Raw genomic sequence first — 25,798 nt, 5'->3', positions numbered from 1 at the left:
AAAATGATTTCCAGAGTCTTCTCAAACATAGCTCAATACTTTTATGGGTGGAATAAACTGGTAGAGTGCAGTACTAATAGTGCAATGTAAGATGCAAAAGTACCATTCATACATAAGACAGTGAGAAATATGGTTGAAATGGCTAATTCTTTGCACATCTACAAATAAATGTTGTTAGGGATCGCATAAACATAGTCATAGTGTTCTTCTGAAGCTTTGCACAAGGAATTACCTTAAATACTGTTTATTAACATGTCCTTCTCATTAGGTCCTTAACTTATTAGTGGGTCAGTGGTTATCATAAACAAAAAAGAAAATGGCAATGATGAATGTCTTTACAGAAGAATGATTATCAACACTAATGACAAATGCTCATTAAACATTTTAAATAGTAATTTTGAGAACTTGGTACTGGCGTGACTAACTTCCTATTCGTCTTCAATTTAGACAGAAAGATGCACTTATTTTGATTTGGGGGAAGAAGGTGCATCTCTCTATGAAATTATGATAGTTTCATAACCAGGTCAAGATGAATAAACATTTGAAGGTACGGATGACATCATGATCAACATTCATTTTATTATTATAATGGCATAAAGCTAAACACAAAAAAATAAAAGTATTTGGGAATAATCCCATACCGCTAACATTTAAAAGGCCAAATACTTCAGACACTTTAATGTTTCCAGATCAGTCAACATCATCAACCTTTCCGGCATCGTAATCTTTCCCCACATAATAGTCCATGGGACTAACTATCCATAGGCATTCTACAGACTCAGCAATCACACTGACTGATCATCTGTCATTTCAACTAAAGAAAAAACATTTCTTTGTGTGATACATATTTCAGGATGCTGAACTCTTTTCTACATGGACACAGACAAAGGTCGTTACCACAGTCACACCTGGGGGAGGGGTTTGGAGAGTTTGGTGTTTTCTGGTAAACAGAGTATTTGTCAATTCCGTTTCCGACTGTGAGGGTATGTCTGGCCAAGCGAACCAGTGAGTAGCCAGCCCAGACCTGTCCTTCAGCAGCATGTGGAGTTCCCACAGTGTTCCTCACCTGGACAAAACACCTTTCCCTTCAGTGACAGGCCTCATGTCATCCTGTTGTTCCAGTTTAAATCAGCCCCAGCTGCTTTCTGCTCTGCAGTCCGCTCTGCGGTTGGCGAGCGTGAGTCCTGGGGGGACTTCTGAGCCTGTGAGGACCGTGGGTCCAGCAGGGGAGGGGGTTTGTTGTCTGGATAGGGCCGGGTGAAGTGTTCTGGCCCTGTCGGCCCCCTTTGCTCCAGCATCCTCCCCCTGAAGTCCTGGGGATGGCCTCCTCCACTCCTGAAGTCTTGGGGAGGACGGAAGTCATCGCCGCGTCTCCGCTTCGCGTCTGGATGTCTGAAGCGAGAGGGATGATGTCTTACAAAGCTTACTACTACAGAGCTACAAGCTACCACAACACTTACGGTTTTAGCATTAAATTCCAATACTGACAAATACAAATCTAGACATTATTGGTTTCGAAAGATGAGGCCTAATTGTGAGTGTTTCTCACCTGTCGTAATATGCCCGCCGGTCCCTGTGATCCTGGTCGTTGTCATACTGGTCATATGGCCTCTTCCGAGGGGAGTTGCTGCTACCGCTACGGTAACTACTAGAGCTGCTGCGGTAGGAGTCTTCACGTGGACGACGGTCGCCATAGTGATGGTCCTTATACCGATGGGCATCATATGGATGATGTCGCTCGCCTTGCCAGGACTGGTTGCTATTTCCAGGGTAGTTGTATTTACGATCTCTCTGCCAATCTCCTCGATCTGTCATCATGAGATAAAATACAGTGGGCCATGAGATATGTCGTGCTCATATCTAAAATTAGAAATCCCCACAATTGCTGCCAAGTTGTAGAGTTGCATACTTCCGATTGGATAAGACCAAATAAACAGCTCTTACCATCATTTCCAAAGTGTCTGTTGTTGGACTTGTTGTAGCCTTCTCTGTGGTGACCATGGGGGGATGTGGGAGAGGGGCGAGGCATGCCTGGATGAGACTTAGACGATGGCTGGGTGCTGGTGGAGTCTCGACTGGAACCTGACGGCTCTGCTCTGAAAGGCTTCTTCCTGCCCGACGGGTCATCCCCCTTTTTTCTATGCTCCTTCTGAAAATTAGCAAAGGACAATGGAAGGGTTAAGCAGAGGACTGAGCAAAAATATCAGATAAATGATTGGCTGACTGTACTTGTTATAAAAACCTGCGAGTTTTGATTAGTGCTGAGCGATTAGTGCTTTTTGAGGTCGGTTAGATTATTAAAAAGTAATAATAGTTTTCAGTTTCAATAAAAAATTATGAATTAAATGTATTATGAAATAATGACGTTACAATGATTTTACATTTACGTCATTTAGACATATTAATTTCAGTTAGTTGTTTAATAACCGGAAAACCCCAGAAAGGTTGGTTAAATTGCTCATCACTAGGTTTGATACTGGGAGAAAAGAGATCACCTCACCTCCTCCTCCTGAGACCGCTTCTTCTGAGCCATCTTGTACAGCTTGTGAAGCTTCCTCGCGCCGAACTCCGTGAACTTGGACACAAATATCCAGAGATTCCTGCCAAACAAAGAGAGACATCTTGGTAAGAGTTACCCTCAATATGGAGAACGATTTTAATGAAACTCAAATGGTATCAGAATTAAAAACATAGATTGACCTAAATAACCAGGGAGTAGGTTTCATAATCAAACCTTCAGTGCACATATAACTTATGGTTGAATGAGGGTTTACCGACGCCATGTTTTGACATGCTCTGGGTCGCTGTAGGCTTTAAGGCACTCAGTGATGCGGTCTCCTATCTTCAGCAGGCAGGTGCGTGTGTGTTGGAGCTGCTCCTGAACAGACAGGCCCTCGTCAGGCTTATCCAGCTGTTTCAGGGCCTTCTTCACCGGCCTCATGCGCTCCTTACACTGGATGGAGACACACACAGTTTACGAGCTCTTGGTCAAAAATGATCCATGTGTTTCAAATATCCTCAGCTGTACAGATGTAGGATCTGAATTTGATCCAGTTTGCTACTGCAGGAAAATAATCATGCAGCAACAGGAAATGTGAATTATAACTTTTGTAGGGGTTGATACATTTTTCATTAGGACAAACTTTAGAAGCCTTTTAAAAACGAAAACACACTACAAGTTTAGCCATGGTAGATTGGCCATATAACCACACCCCCTCTGGCCTTATTGCTTAAATGTAAAATGTTATTAACACCTACATTAGTCTTGTATGTAGTGAATAATATATCCTTATCCTGTCCACGTCAGTAGTGACATGGTGTAATAACTCACTATGCTGAAGGTCTCCTGGTCCAGCTCGTCATCCTCCTCTCCAATGGGAACAGGGTCACTCCCAGCAGTAATGTGGACCGGCCCCTGGGGCTTCTTCCCTTTGGCTCCTTTAGCCTGAGACACAGACAAACAGACACCACTCAGCAGGGCAACACAGATCTCCACACAAACACCTGCACAGTGACACTTCACCCTGGTGGTCCAAGAACAATCTGATAACCTAATCTGTACATCCACCTTCCAACAAAAGTTCCCCATTTGTTCAGAAACAGGAAAGGTTAGTGGGTGTGAAATTATACACTACCGCAGCACAATGCATAAAGTTCACGACTTCTAAAGTACCTTTTCTTTTTTTGTCTTGGGACGTTTTTTGTCTTTGTCCACCTCTTTCTCTTTTTTAGGAGTTCCCTGTTTTTCTTTGTTCTCTTTGTTATCCTTCTTCTTCTGTCTCTTCTTTGTGGGAGTTTTTTCTGTCCCGTCATCCTAGTTAAATAAAAAACACAGAAAGGTAAATAAGTAAACCAGTTCTGGTGGACTACAAAGACTACATCGTGTTACCATTGTGTTCTTTTTCCCGGTATTCTGTAACCAAGGGGAAATTCCCTTGTGAAAAGGCAGGTGGTTGATAGGCAGGTTGTGCTGGGTCTTTTGAGGTGACTTACCCTCACCTCCCCTTCCTCGGAGGGGTTGTCTGACAGGCGAGGGGAGGAGATGTCATTGCCCTGCTCATCTTTAGGGGCCTTGTTCTCTTTCTTCACCCGAGGCTTCCTCTTCCTCACTTTGGCCTGAGGGGGGGGGGAGATATGATCAGCCAAGGGGATATGTACTCTACTGTGAAGAGACCATTCCCAGACAGAATGTAAGGTATGAAGAGCATTATCGAATGGATTTGCATATAGATATTCCAAGGGTTCAGATGCATAGGCATTCCCTATGGTCCTGATAAACAGAGCAGTGAGGTCTTTGCTTACCTCCTCCTTAGTGACATCGTTACTGTCCACTTCTTTCTTCAACATCTTCAGAAGGTAGTCTGTTCTGCCCTGCAACTGCTTCCCTTGGGGTTTCTTTTCTGGGTCACCGGGGAGAATCTGGAATACAGATTTGAATACAATTTGTTACCAGAAGAAGAATAAAAATGTTACCAGGAGCCAATCTAACACACACACAGCTTCATTGAGTTCCACAGCTATCTGAGAAATGTGTGATTCTGACATTCTGATGGTTACCTTGTCTGCAAGTTTGAGATCCGGATCTGTCTTCATCAGATCCCAGTTGCCGTAGCCATGCTCATAGACCCCCAGCAACAGTTGAGTGTCATCCTGCAGATCCCAGTCCACGTCAAAGTGAGGCACCTTCACTCTGCAGGTCAGTTGGAACCTATGGCAGGAGGAGGAGAGGTGGTCAAACCCTCTGCTACTTCTGCCCATCAAGATGATGCCCTGGTGTCTGCATCTGTTGTTACAACTTTAACCCTTTACACTCGTGGGAATTGGCCGATAGGGATACATTGAAATGTTTCTTACAGAAGAAACATGGAAATGCATAATCATGGTAGTAATTAAAAGGTTATAGTTTGGAGATTATGGTAAATTATTAGACTAAAGGTGCGGACACAACAGTTCACCTGATAAGACTGAATCCAAACATTACACTGTTGATTTTATGTTGATTTAACATTTACTGTGCTTTTAGTCGCATTTGTTGATAATGAAATCTGAAAATACTCTGCATACATTCAGTAACATGGTAAGAATATTATTAGAACATTTGGGGTAGTTGCAACTTTAAAAATGACAAGGGTTTGAGTGAAAGATCAAACTGGTCTCCAAGTGGCCACACAACTCTCCAAAGTGTGCACTTTTATGATTCAAAGAAGTCTTCATCTATAAGTTGCTTTTTTGAGCTCTCCTAGCTATGCCATTGAGGAACTAGAGCAAGCACACTTGTAGTTGTTTTGAACACAGCCCTGCAATCCAAAATCTATTATAAATCGCAATCTGGGTCACGTGGGCATCATTTGAAAGCTTGTTCTTTTGCCAAAATGACTAGCTGTATTATAAAATACGATCTTTCATTGTTAAGACTTTCACAAGGAAATTCAGAGAAGCATATCGTAATTTTGGTGGGCGTAGAGTCATGAATGCATTGACGCGTTGCCCGTGGCATATTTTCTTCACAATACAGCAAATATTCTAATCAGGACAACTCAGAGTATAACGCCATGTCATCTTTTAACTGTACATTAAACATAGTGATCATAAACGTTGACATGAGTTTTATGATATGGAAATGTGAAGTGTACATTTGGACTCACAGATGTTTGGCTTACTTGTACGGCATCAAAACCGGTATTTATTATAATCCTCAACTTCTCATCTTTCAAAATACTTTGAGTACTCTTAAAAATGTACAGCATTTCCCTCACTCAGACATCAAAACATTTGCAGAAGTTGCCCAATTAGTGGGAGGGATGGGAGCAACTTCTTGTCGCGTGCGGTGCTCAAGTTCAGAACAGCTGTCACTCAAAACCCATACAGAGCTGTGAAGTGGAGAACCTAAGCTCTGTCGTCACATATAGCATGTCGTCACATATAGCATATTACTGTACAGCCACTGTGTTTTGATTTACTCACTTATTATTGTCCAAATCTGCCATTTTCAACCCGTATAGGAATATTTATGTTCTGTGCATATTGTTTCACAGGCCTCAGATATACCTGCAATGGCATCTTACTTGTTTCTCTCAGCAGGATTAGCTGGCACAACTTTGTGCAGTGGCTCAAACTCCTCCTCATGCTGAATGATGGACTTGGCATTGACCTGCACTCCTGAGATCTTGATGTTTATACCTCTGCGCTTCCCAGGACCTTTGGCTAAAGGAACAGGGTATACATGAGTAAAAACATTACAACACACTTATTGTGAGCCATAATTCCCCAAAAACTGAGTCATGCAGACAGACAGAGTCAGACAGACACACCTTCACTGGGGTTCTCTCTGAGGTGCTCTTCGTGCTCTTGGACAGCCGTCACACAACTGTTGTGGATCAGCTCTCCCAGTCTCTTCAGGTCTGCCTGAGATTTTTCCACCAGCTCAGAGTCCCGGGCAATGCACTCTAGCCTTTCAAGCGGAGCTCCAAATTTCTTGTAAGCCTTGATAAACCTGATAAAGGAAAGAGTAAAACATTAACCAAGCGTTTAATAAAACATTGAGAAATCATTCAGTCTAATGAATAAAGAGACCTACATACTGTACCTGCGGATCTCTGCATCAGTGAAACCCTCCACGTTGTTCTTGCGGGCTCTGGGCCTGCCTCTCCTCTTTGGCTTCTTGTCATCACCGCTGTCGTCAGTCTCGCTCTCAGAGCCTGAAGAGCGGTGCTTCAGCTTGGAGCCAACGTCACTGTCACTGTCGTTGGCCTGGGCCTGCAAGACACAAGACAACTTTCAGACACAACAAGCAAAACCTATTTCCTACTGAATGTAGTTCCAAGTGCCTTTTTGTGTTATGGATACTTCTGAATGCTTAAATGTTTAATGATGTGGGTTTAGTATAATATGAAATAAAATCATGATAAAATCTAATCATCAATAATTATAATTTAATCACCATATTGAATAATTTTGAGATTACTCTTCTATGCATTTCATGAATTTAGATAATCTTCAACAGGAGAGGATATTATCTGTGTGATATAAATACCTACTGCTGCATCGCAAGGGACAGCGCTGCTATAAATCCTAATGATTCATTAAGGAAGCTTCTTATGCGGTAGATTCACACAAACCGTGGAATCACCTACACTGAGGCAGGCAGTAAAAACCTCATTACTCATGACCACCCCATCAGATCCCCCTGACTGAGAGCAGGAGAGTACACAGCTCAGCAGCGCACACACTCCCTAGGGGAGCCCCTTCACACACACTGCACCATGGAGCAGTCACATCTCTCTCCAGCTCTAGAGAGGAGATTTAACGTGAGAGGTGTGTGTATGTGTTCTCTCCTGCTAACCCTTTTATTGGAGCTCCTGCTCCTGGGCAGCATGTAGACGTCCTCCATCTCCTTCTGCTTCTGCTCCTCCTCCAGCTTCCGCCTCTGGTCCTCAGGGATGATGTCGTCCCAGTCAGGCACCGTCCGCTCCACCAGGTCTGGAGCACTCTCCTCCATGTTGGAGAAGTTGGCCACCTGGAGGGACACACAGAACACATGTACTGTCTAAGACTGGGAATAGAGTGGCTAGTGTATTAGCTAGAACAGTAGCTAAAGGTTTTACTACAGGTATTGTTAAAATCAGACTCAGAGTTGGATCAACTTCTAGGTACCTTGAACTGAGAGAGAAGCTCATCTGTGGCACTTGATCCCTGGTCGCTTTCTCTGGTTTCAGCCAACCGCAAGATCTCATCAATATCCATCTCCTATGAGGGCCAATAGAGAACAGAAAGTTAAATTACAAGGAACACAACACAGACATTCTGCAAATATGAAAATCTATCATTCATACTCTTACATATATCGGTTTCAACTCTCTTCAGAGCACATAATCAATAGAAATGTGTGTCTCTATGTACCGTAGGTTCAGTCTCCTCTCCCTCTGCCTCTTTGAAAAGATCTTCAGCTCCAAACTTCAGGATGGCAGTCAACTCATCTTTGTTGAATGGGTTGGAACTGTGAACAGAAGTTGATGTTAAGTTAAGAATCTGAGGAACCTCATGTTTTCAGCAGTTACTAGTCAAGCATAAAGATATATCCAGACTAACAGATTCCATGTTAAAGTTTCCTTACTTAGAATTTCCAGAGTTGTTATCCAGTACAGTTCGACCAGTGGTGTCCATTCTCTGAATAACAAGATGGTCCAAAACCATCTTCTTCTTGGCTCTCTCAATAATGTCTTCCTCCACAGATCCTTTTGTGACCAAGCGATAGATATTCACCTGTTCAGCGAGACAAAGGAGATTTTAAATCAAATCACATTTTATTGGTCACATACACATATTTAGCAGATGTTATTGCGGGTGTAGCAAAATGCTTGTGTCTTACTTGGAAAGTTGGCAAAGACCAACATTTCCATGACGGCTCTGCCAAAACGATTATGTGTCACAGTTTTTATTAGTTCAGTTCAAGTTAGCAGAATCAATTCAGCTTGTGCTTAGCCAAGCCAGCCCTCCATACTAATCACTATGGGTCTAGTTGTGGTTACCTGTTTCTTCTGGCCAATCCTGTGAGCCCTGGCCTGAGCCTGCAGGTCGTTCTGAGGATTCCAGTCAGAGTCAAAGATGACCACAGTGTCTGCAGATGCCAGGTTGATCCCCAGCCCTCCAGCCCTGGTGGATAGCAGAAAACAGAAGTCCTGGACAGAGAGGATAAATTATTATATACAAAACTAACCACCTTACATAGTGCATCACAGCCGACCTGATGAACATCGCAAAGGAATTTAATGCTTGAAGTTGAAAACATGTCAAGAGTGATAATTGTTCATGTGGCTTTTATTGTATGGTAATCAGATATCAGATGTGTTGATATCACTTCTTAAAGAAAATGGGGTTTTACTTAACATAATATCATAACTTCTACGTAGAAAATCTTAACACTCAAAGAAAATGAGATTCTAGTATCAATATGGTAATCTTGACGGTGTATACATCTCCTGGCGGATAAACAATCACAGAGTAAGTGAAACCCATACCAACTGAGCTCTGACGCAGATACAGAGCTGACAAACACTGAAATGATCAACCCCTCCAATCTGCAACAGCTAAAACATGACATAGTACAGATTACATACCTCAGAGCCTTCAGCATTAAAGTGGTCAAGTGCCTGTTTTCGTATTTCTCCCTTTATGGAACCGTCCAGGCGCTGAGAAGAGAGGGAAGGAGAGAGACCTCAGGCCTTGGAACCTTGCCGAAACTCCCACCACCCTAAGATCCCACTTAGCAACGCTCAGCTATACATGGCATTATACCATCCATCCATCAGGCAAGCAGCATATTGTCAAAGAGCATTACAGCAGTAGAACTGTCTACAGTGATTTACCCATGCTAAGGCCCAGCGTGAAGACACAGTGGTCACTCTGGCTTTGGGGACCAGCCAGTCCCCATAAAAAATAACTTGAGGATAAAAATAACTTTATACACGATCAGTCTGCCAGCGCATGTATGCAGCAAAACTGATACATGAGCCGGTTAACACCAGAGTTGACACCAACACTGCTCCAATATCTCAACAGCTCCTCTACTGTAAACGCCCTCACTAAGTCAATATAATAAATATGGAATAACATATAATGGAGATGTAAAAGAACCAACAACAAGAAGAAGTCATACTGAATACAAGAAGAACAGGAGGTACACTACTGAAGGTTTGGACCTGCTGCCTTGCCATCCCCTGGGCTGTGTTATACCCTACCTGGAATGGGTAGCGCTTCAGGGCCAGGTACTCAGCCAGGATGTCCAACATCCGCACCATCTGGGAGAAGATGAGGACTCGGTTGCCCCTCTCCCGAAGTCTGGTCAGCAGCTTGTCCAGTAGCACCAGCTTCCCACTGCCCCTCACCAACGCCTGAAATACACACAAGGTCAGAGGTCAAATCTGTTCTCCACCCCTAACAAACCAATATATTAGTGTGGGTTGCATTTAATCATGCTATTCCATATTAATCAACGTTCAAAATGGAAAAAACAGAGGAGATAATTAGTTCACGGTCTTATCATTTGCAAGGTAGAGACTAATTCACATAACACATATTTTAATGTGTTGAGCTGAGCTCTTATTGCTGGTCCTACCTGCAGGTGCTCCTGTTGAGTGTCACACTCCTCCTCGGGCTGCTTGATGAGGAAACCATGGTTAGTGCACTTCTTTAGCTCCATGACGATGTTGAGGAAACCAGAGGAGCTGCCTCGGGTGCCTTTCTGCAGGGCTCTGAAGTTCCTGGTCAGAATCCACCTGAAACAAGCACCAAACACACCACCAGTTAACTTCAGGTATAAGGAGTAAGACGGTTTAGATACTGCTCAAATCATCTGTCCAGACAGGCAGACATTGATAGAGAGAAAAGCTACATATGAGGGAACATACTTGTAGTACTGCTTCTGCACGGCGGACATGTCCACACGAAGGATCTGTTCTACCTTAGCAGGCAGGGATTTCTCCACATCCTTCTTGACACGCCTCAGGAGGAAGGGCTCAAGGACTTTGTGGAGGCTCTGGTAGCCATTGTCAGTCCCTTTACCATGCTCGCTTTCAAAATCTTCCCAATTCTCAAACCTTCAGAGGGGGAAAGTACAATTGGATTAGGATAAGATTACTGTAAATGAATACAAATGTACAAGTTGTTCTTCAAAGCCAGAATGTGCCAACGTTTATATGATGTATTTAATAGAGAGGAGAAGTACATACTTGTCAGGCATGAGGAAGTGCAGAAGGGACCACAGCTCTTTGAGAGAGTTCTGCAGTGGCGTCCCTGTGATTAGAAGTCTGTGGTTGGACCGGAACTCGATCAGGGTTTTGTACAACAGGGAGTCGTCATTCTTCAGCCTGTGAGCTTCGTCCACACCCAGGAAGGCCCAGTTTATGTTCCCCAACACTGCCTATGGACAGATCACACATTGAGTGAGTGTAGAGTTGCATTCAATCAAACAATTCACTTTTTATGTTCTTAACAATTAAAATAAAGATTTGTACTATTTTGGCAAGTACAAATCCAAGCTCATATCTAAATATATCAGTCTGAAAATACTTACAAGCAATACTGATGCCTTACCTTGTCTTTCAGTAGAATTTCATACGTGGTTATAAGTGCATTGAACTTTATTCTCTTTGTCTGATGGCATACCCACTCATAGTCACGGATCTGTTGAGCACAAAAGCAAAGCAGAGGGGAACATTTACTTTTGGTTGGGCAAAAGATCACAACGCTTCTTTAGAGTTCTGTAAAGAGCAGATTTCCGTACCGATTTTCTGCTCATCACATCTCCCAGGTAGACCACCACGTTCATGTCGGGGGCCCAGGTGTCAAACTCTCTCTGCCAGGAGGTGAGGGTGGACAGGGGCACCACCACCAGGGAGGGCCCATACAGCTGGTGCTGGTGGAACATGTAGGACAGGAACGAGATGGTCTGGATGGTTTTCCCCAGACCCATCTCATCAGCCAGGATCACACTATTGCACCTGAAAAACACAGACCATGGAGTCTTATTAGTGCGTTTTCAAACATTACATTCAAACTATCTAAATGGCAGGTAATTGACAGTACACCTCAGTATAGTATCAGTATATCCATAAAATGTGATGTTCAAATCTATAATAATCAGTTTCTCAATACAGCGTTCCTCATGACTTGATGTGTACCTGCACCAAGAGTGAGCCAGCCAGTTCAGTCCATCTAGCTGGTAATCTCTCAGCTGCAGGTTCTCATCCCCAATGTACGATGGCTGCTTCTTTAGTGCAACAAATCTGGGCCTCTGTTTCAACACCTGAAATTAGAGTTAGAAAATCACTGCACTGTTCTGAAATGACTATAGCTATAGTTCTTGTGTTCTAGCTGATATTAGTAAACTTTAAATAAACCATTTGTGATAGGATACCATGTGCAATCTATCTAGTAGGGACACTTTCCTCACTCACTTTGCAGTCTTTGGAGGGAACTGTTTTGCTGGAGTTCCTGTTGGTGAAGCTGTCTATACAGTGCTGGAACTTCTTCCCCAGCAGAGCTCCATCCTCCCAGCTGCACTCTGAATAGGGCAGGCCCATCCACTTACACAGGTACTCAGGCTCATTGGACGACGACGCATTCTTGTGGCTGTGAGCTGATGTACAGTGAAAACAACATCTTTAGTTAAAGTGCTTTTCAGAATAAAAATGTGCTGAGTATGATAATGATGAAGATATGATCATGATAATGTTGATGAGGATATGAGGAACTTACAGGGGAAATCAGAGGGTCCCTGTGTCTTCCCGGTTTTAGTCGCTGAAAAATAAAATCTCAAATTACATTCCCCAAATCCAATTCTCTAAATATATGATACAGCATGTGAAATATTTTTGATAAGCAAGAGGGTAAGTCTGTTGTAATAATCACATTCTGTCAAACAAATCTATTTTAATTGTTGAACGATTGCTGCTAGTCAATGAAGACTAATTTCAAAGGCATTTAGTTTCTTACCAATGACTCTTTCCAAAATGTGGAACTGCTTATTTAAGTCAGTGGTTAGCTCTTGTTGGCAGTTGTAGTATTCTGAATCCTCAGGGGATGCTTTGTTCAACCTTTGGAAGACAATCAGTGTCAGTAACAGAACTCATCAACAGTGAAAGGTAAAAGGTTTGGGCGGCAGGTAGCTTAGTGGGTAAGAGCGTTGTGCCAGTAACCGAAAGGTCGCTGGTTCTAATCCCAGAGCCGACTAGGTGAAAAATCTGTCGATGTGCCCTTGAGCAAGGCACTTAACCCTAATTGCTCCTGTAAGTCGCTCTGGATAAGAGCGTCTGCTAAATGACTAAAAATGTAAATGTAAATGTAAAAAATGTCAAACTTAAGTGGTATGTAACTATGTGTACAAAACAAACCCTCACCAAGCATTGAGCTCACTGTTTTTCTTCTTGAAGTTCTCTAGTTTCTTGAGTCCCTTGACCTTCTGTTGAGTGAGGGAGTCGATGCTCTCCCAGGTGTTGTGGATATAGGACCAGCCTTTCCACTTGATCAGGTAATGGGTCTCTCCTTCATCCTTCTCAGGGTCAAAGTCTGCTCCTGGATCCCCATTTTCCTCCACAGCATACTGGGTAGTGGAAGCACCACAGGCTAAAATGGATAAACGCACAAAATTCGGACAATAATATTGTCAATATCTGCATATTATTCACAGTTTAAATTCCTAACCAGGGGGCAGCCTCTAGTAAACAGATGTCTCGTCTAGCAGGGTAATATCAGCACCTCTGATGCTAGCCACAAGTTTTGTTGCCTTCACTTTCAACACCTGCTGGCAATGTCTAACTAGATGGATTAACACGATACAGGTGAGATACCAACAATAAGATACCAAGTGAGGATGCATCACCTCCTTTTTTGCCTGTTCTGGTGTCCATGATCTTCTCAATGGTCTCACTGTCATCTTCCGGCTCTACCTCAGCTCCCTCCATCTCTATCAGGTCGTCAGAATCCGTCTCAAAGTCATTCTGGTCCTCCTTGTAACTGGAACAAACCAACATAATGCATGTCATGCACAGTAATGTGACAGAAGCAATGTGGAACAGCAACACTTTCCTTCATATTTTAGATTGAACTAGTGAAACAATGACACACCTGACTTTGGCAGCCAGCCTTCGCCGGGTTTGTCTCTTTGGGGTATCTTCATCATCGTCATCATCATCATCTTCCTCCACAGATGACTCTTGTTTCCTGGTTTTCCTTCCCTTCGGAGGCTGCTGTTTTTTGATTGTAGATGATTTGGTCTGTGGTCTAAAATATTGAGTCAAATACACACACGTATACCACTTCTAACCACTCTGCAAGACAGCCTACTTACTAGTTTTTATCTAACAGCTCTAGCGGACTATAATCCCCCCGAACAACCTGACTCACACCAATGGCCTTGAGACAGCTTTCAAACCTCTGACCTCAGCAATATGAATAATATTGGTGATAAGGTTACGGTGAATGTCTTCATTAAATGCCTTTAGAGCACTAAGTGCTCAATTGGGGGAAATCCTAAAGTCAACCCACAAAAGGTGACACTCCAAAAACACTTAACATGTAACTGGTATGTTAGTGAGCTTTAATTAGAACATCCATTTGGTTGACTTTGGGATTTTTAACCGTTATTTTGTAATCCTTCTGAGTCTAAATGTAATTATAAACTGGGTGGTTTGAGCCCTGAATGCTGATTGGCTGACAGCCATGGTATATCAGAACGTATACCACAGGTATAACAAAACATTTATTTTTACTGCTCTAATTACATTGGTAACCAGTATATAATAGCAATAAGGCACCTCAGGGGGTTGTGATATATGGCCAATTTTGCATAATTATCAGATTTGAATTTACAGATTTCATATTTTGTATGTGACTGAAGGCTAAAAAGAAACCCAGTCATACAGAACTTTCAAGGCCAAAAATGCACTACTATAGCTAGTTTCTGATCGCACACAATGTAAATGAAAGTGGACAGATTAGCTGTCTGAAGGCAAGGCTTCACTACATCCTTACCTTCTAGCAGGAAGTCGTCTGGATCTAACTTTTTTCTCTTCATGCTCACTGTCTGCACTGCTGGCATCATCATCTTCCTGCTCCTCCTCATCATCATCATCATCATCATCATCATCCGAGTCATCACCTTTCCAGGTATTTCTTACAACACAGAAATACAACAAGTTCAACCTTTGGGCTTATAATGGCTCTACACCTGGCTTAGGGTGCTCTGGTTAGCCAGGTTTGATCAGAAATCTAAACATAAACTAAGGTATGAAGACCACCTCAGTCTTATTGGCTGGAACTCCTAATGAGCCACTTTAGACAAGCACAAACACCCACATATGTATGAAAATGGCAAGGACACAACCAACATTTTTTTTTGTAGATAAGTAGCAAATATATACAGTACCAGTCAAAGTTTGGACACGCCTACTAATTCCAGGTTTATTAAATTTTTTACATTGTACAATAATACTGAAGACATCAAAACTATGAAATAACACATAGGGAATCATGTAGTAACCAAAAAAAATGTTAAACAAATCAAAATATATTTTATATTTGAGATTCTTCAAAGTAGCCACCCTTTGCTTTGATGACAGTTTTGCAACACTCTTGGCATTCTCTCAACCAGCTTCATGAGGTAGTCACCTGGAATGCATTTCAATTAACAGGTGTGCCTTCTTAAAAGTTAATTTGTGGAATTTCTTTCCTTCTTAATGCGTTTGAGCCAATCAGTTGTGTTGTGACAAGGTATGAGTGGTATACAGAAGATAGCCCTATTTGGTAAAAGACCAAGTCCATATTATGGCAAGAACATCTCAAATAAGCATAGAGAAACGAGAGTCCATCATTACTTTAAGACATGAAGGTCAGTCAATACAGAAGATTTCAAGAACTTTGAAAGTTTCTTCAAGTGCAGTCACAAAAACCATCAAGTGCTATGATGAAACTGGATCTCATGAGGAACGCCACAGGAAAGGAAGACCCAGAGTTACCTCTGCTGCAGAGGATAAGTTCATTGGAGTTACCTGCCCCAGAAATTGCAGCCCAAATAAATGCTTCACAGAGTTCAAGTAACAGACACATCTCAACATCAACTGTTCAGAGGAGACTGCGTGAATCAGGCCTTCATGGTTGAATTGCTGCAAAGAAACCACTACTAAAGGACACCAATAAGATGAAGAGACTTGCTTGGGCCAAGAAACACGAGCAATGGACATAAGACCAGTGTAAATCTGTCCTGTGGTCTGATGAGTCCAAATTTGAGATTTTTTGTTCCAACCGCCATGTCTTTGTGAGACGCAGAGTAGGTGAACGAATGATCTCCACATGTGTGGTTCCCACCGTGAAGCATGGAGGAGGAGGTGTGATAGTGCTTTGCTGGTGACATTGTCTGTGATTTATTTAGAATTCAAGGCACACTTAACCAGCATGGCTACCACAGCATTCTGCAGCGATACACCATCCCACCTGGTTTGGGCTTAGTGGGACTATCATTTGTTTTTCAACAGGACAATGACCCCACACACCTCCAGGCTGTGTAAGGGCTATTTTACCAAGAAGGAGAGTGATGGAGTGCTGCATCAGATGGCCTGGCCTCCACAATCACACGACCTGAACCAAATTGAGATGGTTTGGGATGATTCGGACCGCAGAGTGAAGGAAAAGCAGCCAAGTGCTCAGCATATGTGGGAACACCTTCAAGACTGTTGGAAAGGGATTCCAGGTGAAGCTGGTTAAGAGAATGCCAAGAGTGTGCAAAGCTGTCCTCAAGACAAAGGGTGGCTATTTGAAGAATCTCAAATATATTTTGATTTGTTTAATACTTTTTTGGTTACTACATGATTCCATGTGTTATTTCATAGTTTTGATGTCTTTACTATTATTCTACAATGTAGAAAATAGTTAAAATAAAGAAAAACTATTGAATGAGTAGGTGTGTCCAACCTTTCGACTGGTACTGTGTATATATATATATATATTTATTATCTCACAAAAGTGAGTACACCCCTCACATTTTTGTAAATATTTGAGTATATATTTTCTTGTGACAATGACGAAATGACACTTTGCTACAATGTAAAGTAGTGAGTGTACAGCTTGTATAACAGTGTACATTTGCTGTCCCCTCAAAATAACTCAACACAGCCATTAATGTCTAACCCGCTGACAACAAAAGTGAGTACACCCCTAAGTGAAAATGTCCAAATTGGGCCCAATTAGCCATTTTCCCTCCCCGATGTCACGTGACCCATTAGTGTTACAAGGTCTCAGGTGTGAATGGGGAGCAGGTGTGTTCAATTTGGTGTCATCGCTCTCACACTCCCTCATACGGGTCACAGGAAGTTCAACATGGCACCTCATGGCAAAGAACTCTCTGAGGATCTGAAAAAAAGAATTGTTGCTCTACATAAAAGATGGCCTGGGCTATAGGAAGATTGCCAAGACCCTGAAACTGAGCTGCAGCACGGTGGCCAAGACCATACAGCGGTTTAACAGGACAGGTTCCACTCAGAACAGGCCTCGCCATGGTCGACCAAAGAAGTTGAGTGCACGTGTTCAGCGTCATATCCAGAGGTTGTCTTTGGGAAATAGACGTATGAGTGCTGCCAGCATTGTTGCAGAGGTTGAAGGGGTGGGGGGGTCAGCCTGTCAGTGCTCAGACCATACACCGCACAGTGCATCAAATTGGTCTGCATGGCTGTCGTCCCAAAAGGAAGCCTCTTCTAAAGATGATGCACAAGAAAGCCCGCAAACAGTTTGCTGAAGACAAGCAGACTAAGGACATGGATTACTGGAACCATGTCCTGTGGTCTGATGAGACCAAGATAAACTTATTTGGTTTACATGGTGTCAAGCATGTGTGGCGGCAACCAGGTGAGGAGTACAAAGACAAGTGTGTCTTGCCTACAGTCAAGCATGGTGGTGGGACTGCATGAGTGCTGCCGGCACTGGGGAGCTACAGTTCATTGAGGGAACCATGAATGCCAACATGTACTGTGACATACTGAAGCAGAGCATGATCCCCTCCCTTCGGAGACTGGGCCGCAGGGCAGTATTCTAACATGATAACGACACCAAACACACCTCAAAGACGACCACTTGAAATGAATGAAATAATAAACATCAAATAATCTCAATACTCACTCTTTCTTCTTTTGTCGTGGTACTTTTCTTTTAGGACATTCACCTTCTGAGTCACTGCTACCCTGCAAATGTGTTGAAATTAATTACATCTCAATGAGAAATTAGGCTTTGCATTGCTTTGCCGTTACGCGTTGCAGCTACATTGAATGATACGCCAATAAATCGACATCATATCCACTAGATGGTGCAACTTCTGCACGTGCAAACCCCTTTGAGGAAAAAATACATTTTCAGTGGGGTCGGACTTTTAGTACATGGAAGTTTGTTCTATGGATTTCCATTCAGCAGTATTTCATGTTGCACTTCTTACCCCAGCTCCAATATTGAGACGAGCAGGTTCTTGCCTACTGCGATTTGATCGCCTGACCCCATAGACATCTGGATGCTCTTCCCACATCTGGAAACAAAAATCAAATTAGATCATTGCATCTTTGCCTTCACTTTCTCCTTGTCATTTTCAGTCTCCATCCCAATTGAGGCATGACTCCTTTTCTAAATATGCACAGAGTCCACGCATCAAAGCTGTTGTGTAATTGATGGTGTGAAATATTTGTTTCCAAAATTTCAAGGGCCTTTCAGCCCTACAAAATACAACTCAGGAAAACCAGTTTGGAGTACAGGCCCTGCTTTGTTTACCTTCTTTACATCTGCCAGATTGTCTTTCTTTTTAACTGGTGGTTTGTCGTTGACCTCTGCTAAGGCCTGCTGGGATTCACTCTGAGACCCGGACTGGCTCCCAGATTCAGAGGAACTGTTGGACTCTCCAGAGTGGTGCGATCTTCTCCTCTCCCTGCCCTGTTCACTCTCCGACTGACTCCCAGACTCCGACCCAGAGTGGTTCGAGTCTTCTGAGGCCGAATTGCTATGGTATCAAAAATATGTGGAGTTTCAGTCTAAAAACATTACTGCATTACTTATACTGAACAAAAATATAAAACACAACAAGCAGCAATTAATGATTTTACTGAGTTACAGTTCATATAAGGAAATCAGTCAATTGAAATAAATTAATCAGGCCCTAATCCATGGATTTCACATGACTGGGCAGGGGCATAGGCCCACCCAATTGGGAGCCAGGCCCAGCCAATCAGAATGGGTTTTTTCCCCACAAAAGGGCTTTATTACAGACAGAAATATTCCTCAGTTTCATCAGCTGTCCAGGTGGCTGGTCTAAGACGATCCCACAGGTGAAGAAGCCGGGTGTGGAGGTCCTGGGATGGCATGGTTAAACGTGGTCTGCGGTTGTGAGGCCGGTTGGACGTACTGACAAATTCAGGCCAATTGCATGCTCCCTCAAAACTTGAGACATCTGTGGCATTGTGTGACAAAACTGCACATTTTAGAGTGGCCCTTTATTGTCCCCAGCACAAGGCACACTTGTGTAATGATCATGCTCTTTTTAAATCAGCTTCTTGATATGCCACACCTGTCAGGTGGATGGATTATCTTGGCAAAGGAGAAATGTTCACTAACAGGGATGTAAACAAATTTGTGCACAAGATTTGAGAGAAATAAGCTTTTTGTGCGTATAGAAAGATTCTGGGATCTTTTATTTCAGCTCATGAAACATGGGACCAACACTTTACATGTTGCGTTTATATTTTTGTTCAGTATAGTACCACCCTTTTATACTGCTGGATTTTCATTTGAGAAGCTATGCAATCATTGCCTTTTTCAATAAAAAGCCCAGTTTATTTACAGTTTCTCCGACCTCCCACCTACTATTGTCAAACACTGATTTGGCTCAACAAATTAAGATTAGGATCACTTTATTCTTCCAATTGTACACAAGGTCTAATGGAAAATTTGACTCTCACTTCATCCCAACCCCTCTGAAAGACATACATACAGGTTGGAGAGGTCGGAGCAGTGGGCTGACACACTAGGTGCCTATGGAGCAGTTGTTATGGTGGGTTAAGTGCCTTTCTCAAGGGCACAACAGCAGGCAATTGCATCTAGGATTTGTATGTAGGAAATGTTAACCTAGGCCAGGGGTATTCAACTCTTAACCTACGAGGTCCGGTGCCTGCTGGTTGTCTGTTCTACCTGAATGAATTGCACCCACCTGGTGTCCCAGGTCTAAATCAGTTCCTGATTAGAGGGGAACAATAAACAAATGCAGTGGAACCTGAGTTCGAGGTACAGAGTTGAGTTTGAGGGACCTAGGCCTATAACACAAAGTAGAAAAAGCTGCAGAACGTGTGACATGTTAAATAAACGGAGTATGGAGTTCCTGTAGTATTGAAAAGACTACACACAAAACGCCGCTAATGCCTTTCGTGGAGAGGAAACCGAAGACTCATATCACCATAGTGTGCTCAGATTAACTTTGGTAATAACAAGCCCATTCTCTCAAACCAATCCTCTTGCACTGATCTTTAAAAATACTTCACAACATAAGCCCATGCAGGAGAACTTGCTGGAGGTAACCTAGAACAGTGGTTCTCAATCTGGGGTGCGTGTTATGTCCATATTATTATTGTCATGTTGAAAGACCTTTCCACAATTAGTAGAAAGAGGACGAAGGGAAGCGCTACTAAGGTACACAATAGTAAATGTTGGTAGACACTCCCTGACGAAGGCCATGCAGCCAAAACGCGTCGGAATTTTTTAAAACCTTGTTTCTATTGAACATGCCATACTAATAAAGGCATTTTAATTAATTATGTGAAGAGTGCCTTGGTCCTCCTTTCTTTTTGATGACCTTTCCACAATATTAAAAAGTTTCCCACACTAAAATTATCTTTGTATTCATTCAATTCCTAAAATAGCCTACAAACTTTCACAAACTACATTACCTGCTGTAAAACAGTAGAGGGAGCCAAATAAGTCCTATGGGTGCACGTCCCACATCAGGGCTGCGTTCAGCACGTTTTTACGTTCTGGAACGTTCAATTTCGGAAATGGTGCTGTACTGAACGAGTGGAAAAATGGGGAGGGTTTGTGGGTTGGGGAACGCTGTCAGCATGGCCACTGCCCTTTAAATACATCACTCATCGCTTCAAGCCACACCCACCAAACGGGAGCAAACGTACCTCAAAAGTCTGTTCAAGACCGTTTTGGGGAAACGTGTCGTTCAGTAGAAACCGTTCCGCAATGTAGAAAACGTTCAAGCGAACTGAAAGCACCTCAGTACACAGGGCCAACAGCGACCCAACCAAACATGAAGCACCTACTGAGATTCTATCAAACAACCAATTATAACATCTAGATCTTAAGTAATATTCACCTCAAGAGCACATCACAACCTATAATATAATTTGTCAATGCAAACATAATAATTTAACTAATGTATGTAAACCATGACAAAAAAATGCCCTGATTCATTCAAAACACTCCACATTATTAGTGATCTAACCAAATATTCCATATTCATACTGTACTTTAAATGCAAACTAAAAAATATTATTATATTTAAATGGAATCTCTTATAATGTAACCAGAACACAAATTACTGCAAAATGTATTTATTTAACTGTAATTCTTAAATCATAAGCCAAGCAAATTACGCAAGGGAGTAAACCAGTCTATGCCCCATATTGTGTTAGTTTGCTGTACTACCATGATGGAATGTGCAGTACCCTGAACAGACTAAAGGGGGTACCTACAACCAGATCATATCCACAGTCAAGACAACCTTGAATGGTTCCGAAATGGAGCAGGCTGCTACAATAGAACCAAAACAATTCCTTCATTTGTAGCCATGCTTTACTACCATTGTTTAGTCCCTTATGACATAGAATTGCTGTAGTTATATGAATACAATGAATAGCTATAGGTAAATTAGGACAGTCTATAATTAATGTTCTATTAGATATCTTATTAATAATGAAATGTTGATATAACCATTCAGATAATAAAAAAAATGTTTTAATAATTAAGTTCTTATTGTGATATCAAAACGTATTGGATTGTGATATTAAAAAGTTATTGTAATTTATCCACTCAGTCACCCAACGACAAATGCTCAAACCCCTTCCTCTAGTGAGAATGCAGCTGCTGCTGACCAAGCAAGCGCATGAGCAGGTGACTCCCTCCCTCCATTGAGTGAGGTCAGACATGGGCTGGACAAAAAAATGAACTGAACTACTACAGGCTGGTGGGTTGCTAGGTGAGGAATGAGCCAATCGCAGCTCAAAATACAAGCCTCTGACCATTGAAACACTTCCTGTTCCTGTTTCCTGTAGTTCTGAGCACACAGTTCTAATGCATAAAGTCATATAGGCTATGCAGCAAAAAGCAAGAGCCATTTTGTGACTTAAAAGTGGACTCCACTTCATGCAATGCATTTCAAAAGAACATTTAATAAAGTGATCTGCTCTCAGTGTATCTTGCTTCTATGTGCTTGAAAATAAGTCCTCTTTCAGGACGAGAGCAGTCAAAAGTGTGGTAGAAGATTAGGATTTTTGGGGACAGACTTTAAAATGTGCATGGTTACTAAAATGGCTGCCAACAAGACAGCAAATGAACTAGCACAGCATTTCTAGGTTGACAGCATGTCTTCATGTCATGTTTTTCTGACCCATTATCAATTTAATTCAGGACTAGGGTCAGTTAGCTGAAAAGTTCGCATTTGACAAAATCTAAAAACAAATGTAATGCTTATCTCTTGAGCAACCCAAGTAGGCCTGTAGTTTAAGTAGTCATGTAAGCCTATAGTTGTAGTAGTTGTCAGTGACATCTGACAGTTACAAAATATAGGCTATGTAATAGATGACAAATATGAGGTTGGCCCGATTAGGCTTTAATTATTATATCCAGTCATCAATAATACATTGGCCAACATATGACATTAGTAACTTCCATGACTGAAGTCTAAAACTATCATGGGTAGACCAGAGGTGTGAGCAATGTGCACTTACCATCCCCCAGAGTATGACATTATTTCAATATAATGGATAACCAATTGTCAGATGTCATGTTAAACTCAAGACTACCATTAGATTATGCAAGCAATAACATTTATTTGACAGTACAGACATGACTTTATCTCCCACATGGCCTCAAAATGAACTGAGCACATGAGATCCTTTAATTAAGAAGATGTAGCACTTTTTATTGATGATGAAATGACATTGTTTTGTGTTCCTTCCGTTTTCCAACACAGAGAGATAACACATTTCAATCATTTGAATCCCAACTTTAGATTATACCTTTATCTGTAAAATAAAACACATTTTCAAGTCTGTGAGACCATGAAAACATCTGCAATACATGATATTTACCATCTTGGCACTTAGCTTCTGATTCCATGGAATAGTTATCAGCCTAAGAGGAACTCAATCACCAATACAGTTGATGTTGTACAGACCTCAAAACTGGTGAACAAGCACAGCTGAATTCACAGCTGAATTAAAGGATTATTGTGCATTGAGTACATCACACAATTTAATCAGAATAAGCTGTCCTATAAAATCAAAAATGTAGTTGAAGCATTGCCACATAGTTGATATTCTATTCATAATCAACCTAACTAATAAATTAGTGAACACCTAATGTGTGCAAAATTGAGCATGTCAATGGTTAGTCAGATGTGTACAAGTGAGGATCCCTTCAGAAAAATAGAGATGCATCGATTCCAATAACCCCACTGAAATTGTTCTCAATGGCATTGGAAATCTCATCAATAACATTGTTTCCACATATAAGGTAACGTGAATACATACGTTTTCAGTATAAACCTTATCTAAAAACTATTTCAAATGGCTATCCATAACAAACATGTTGCAAAAGTTAAATAAAACCTTAAAATGTACAAGAGGACTGACTATCAGTGAAACTAATATTAAGCCTCCCTCTCTTGCTGACAGAAACCTGTGACACATGAAGTAAGTTCTGAAGACAAGATATCCAGGAGGTAAATAGATCTACAACAGGCCAAATAGAAACTAAAATCTAGTGAACATTCAGTCAAGAGTGATTGTATGGCCTACTACACAATAAACAGTTCTCATTAAAATAATTCACTTACATTTTGGTAGCCAAAATCATAAACTAACATTTGTTTTAGTAGTCAACTGTTTCAAATGAAGACAGTGTCTTTAGACTTAAACTACATAGTTGTCAATGCAGATGAAAACAATTATAATGTGGATTAGATATTCATTTGAATATTTCCCTTCAGCCGCATATGTTGTTAACATGTGTAAATTAGAGGTGTCAAATGTTTTAAAAGGATAAGCATTGTATGTTCAAATGGTGCAATGCAGTATCGACTAATAAAGACAAGGTCATATTACATTGTAACGATAGACCAACAGATATTGAAATCATGCATTTGTTCATGGGAAAAAGCCATATAAAACTTTAGTTTGTGTACATGTGGGTAAATATGTAATACAAATAGCCTGAAAGTTCAGTCTTTAGTGTAACAAATGCTAAGAAAATTAGGGTGTGGCTTTAAAAACCAAGGTCATTGATTTGAAACTGGTACAAATCGGGAAAACTATGTAGCAAATGTGTTCACAGGTGATCAACCATGCATGTCAAGGTAAACAATCAAGACAGATGTCAAAAAAGTGAAAATATAGAAGATCATACCTTGATGCGTTGCTTTGAGTCGAACCTTCATTTTCTTGCTTTTTATTCTTATTCTTCATCGTCGTTTTATCTTGAAAACGTTTGATTTGATGATCTTATGTCCTGGTATTTACTGTCAAAAGTTAGAAGAGGGATGAACTATCATAAAAGTCCCATAAGATTGTTTTTGCTCAGAAGACAGTAAAAGCGTTGACGTTATGAAATAACAGACAACAGCATTGTGTCGGACGTTTAAAACTGGCATTTATATTAATATATACATTGTCGATTTATAAATAACAACTGATGACATTATGTTATAAAAAAGCCAAGTGTTTAGTGTATTTCAATTAGATTCACCGATCGAGCCACATGCACGAATTCTAACTGCGTCATCAGACAAAGGACGACTAAAATGTGATAAAATAACAACCGATTGTAGGCAACTTAGGTATTATAAAACGCTAACATACCTATTCCATGTACAGGAAGGTATAATGAAGTTAGATTCACATCCGCAAAAGTACAGACTATTTAATACTTATGACATTAAAATGAAAATAAATGGCATATAAAAAGGTTGAATGAAAATAAACATTAGGCACGAAAAACTAAATGTTGACAATAGGATAATGAAGACAACAAAAGTGATAGTGAGACGACAGGCTATAGCTCTTCACAGAGCACACTAAAAATGGAGGGGCGCCATGGCTGCCAAACCTAGGCAGAGAAAACAACGACTCGCGCACACACGCTGCATAACGGATCTACACGACGAAAAACGCATTAAATACCGCAGAAAACCTAATCTACTGTTCACTATAGTAATAATTGTTATTTTAAGTAAAAAAAAATATTAATAGAGCGCCATATTCCAGCTTGATGTCATGAAAAAGAAAAGGACTGACGAAAGCCCAGTTAATTGTTCCCCTTCCCAAGGCTCATCCGCCATCTAGAGCTCCTTCCTAGCTCTGAAAGCTTTGCCTTTGATTGACGTTATTTCTATTTACCCCACACTCAGGTGATGTCCCAAAGTCCCACCCCCTTTATTTTGTATAAAAACGGCATAACTTTATTACATTTTTATTTTAAAAACTTTTTAAAAACTTTGCTTCACTTCAAGAGGATAGCCTTTGCCAAAGTCAGATCCATGTTGAAACAGAGGTTTGAAGTTGAACAACATTATTAAAAATATATTTTAAAAACACTGAGACCCATCACTTCCTGTTCAGACAGGAAATAAGACTTTAGGAGCCATTTTAGAGGCAAAGAACCTTGGACCATTTCAGTTCTTGCCAAAAGCTGTTTTAACTCTTTGTATTATGTAGCGCTATGTAGAACTGCAATGTATAACTCTTATTGGTTGAATTAATAGTATGGATTAGCCAGCCACTTCGCCATACCCTTTAACTTGACTTCAGTATTTTTGTGTGTGTTGCTAATCACGAAAGTCAGATTTTGTGGACAGAAGTCCTACCTAAAGTGTATAAGTTGTACCAAAAGTGTATGATGTAATAAACTTGAAATGATATTATCCCACCAGGGATGTAGTGGTACAAAAAAGGTAGGTTGCCAAGTATTGCTCGAGATGGAGACAAGTAACGAAAAACTTAAG

The 25,798-nt window shown here is 41.3% G+C and overlaps 1 protein-coding gene across 2 annotated transcripts; it reads right to left on the bottom strand.

The window, feature by feature from the left end:
- Positions 1–26: 26 nt before the first annotated feature.
- Positions 27–25,175, bottom strand: LOC311135059 (chromodomain-helicase-DNA-binding protein 2-like). Of its 2 annotated transcripts, XM_084168927.1 has the most exons (38): positions 24,657–25,175; positions 24,205–24,316; positions 18,301–18,526; positions 17,975–18,061; positions 17,665–17,726; positions 14,530–14,670; positions 13,624–13,779; positions 13,379–13,512; positions 12,897–13,122; positions 12,493–12,593; positions 12,256–12,297; positions 11,955–12,136; positions 11,679–11,803; positions 11,282–11,498; positions 11,092–11,181; positions 10,728–10,918; positions 10,407–10,595; positions 10,115–10,274; positions 9,738–9,890; positions 9,117–9,188; positions 8,529–8,678; positions 8,114–8,262; positions 7,900–7,996; positions 7,654–7,746; positions 7,343–7,516; positions 6,587–6,756; positions 6,312–6,493; positions 6,066–6,204; positions 4,558–4,708; positions 4,303–4,419; positions 3,994–4,116; positions 3,674–3,814; positions 3,332–3,445; positions 2,775–2,953; positions 2,501–2,600; positions 1,945–2,149; positions 1,550–1,808; positions 27–1,392 (listed from the first exon to the last, which is right to left on the bottom strand). In XM_084168927.1, the coding sequence occupies exons 2-38, from the start codon at positions 24,261–24,263 to the stop codon at positions 1,101–1,103; spliced, it is 5,448 nt and encodes a 1,815-aa protein (XP_084025053.1). In that variant the 5' UTR covers positions 24,264–24,316; positions 24,657–25,175; the 3' UTR covers positions 27–1,100. The 2 variants fall into 2 exon arrangements, with proteins under 2 accessions (XP_084025053.1, XP_084025052.1); XM_084168926.1 differs by having other exon boundaries at positions 24,205–25,156.
- Between the last annotated feature and the right edge of the window lie 623 nt (positions 25,176–25,798).

The sequence above is a fragment of the Coregonus lavaretus genome, assembly GCF_964263955.1.
Source record: "Coregonus lavaretus genome assembly, chromosome: 9".
NCBI classification, from domain to species: Eukaryota; Metazoa; Chordata; class Actinopteri; order Salmoniformes; family Salmonidae; genus Coregonus; species Coregonus lavaretus.
This window is presented reverse-complemented; position numbering and strand designations above follow the sequence as displayed.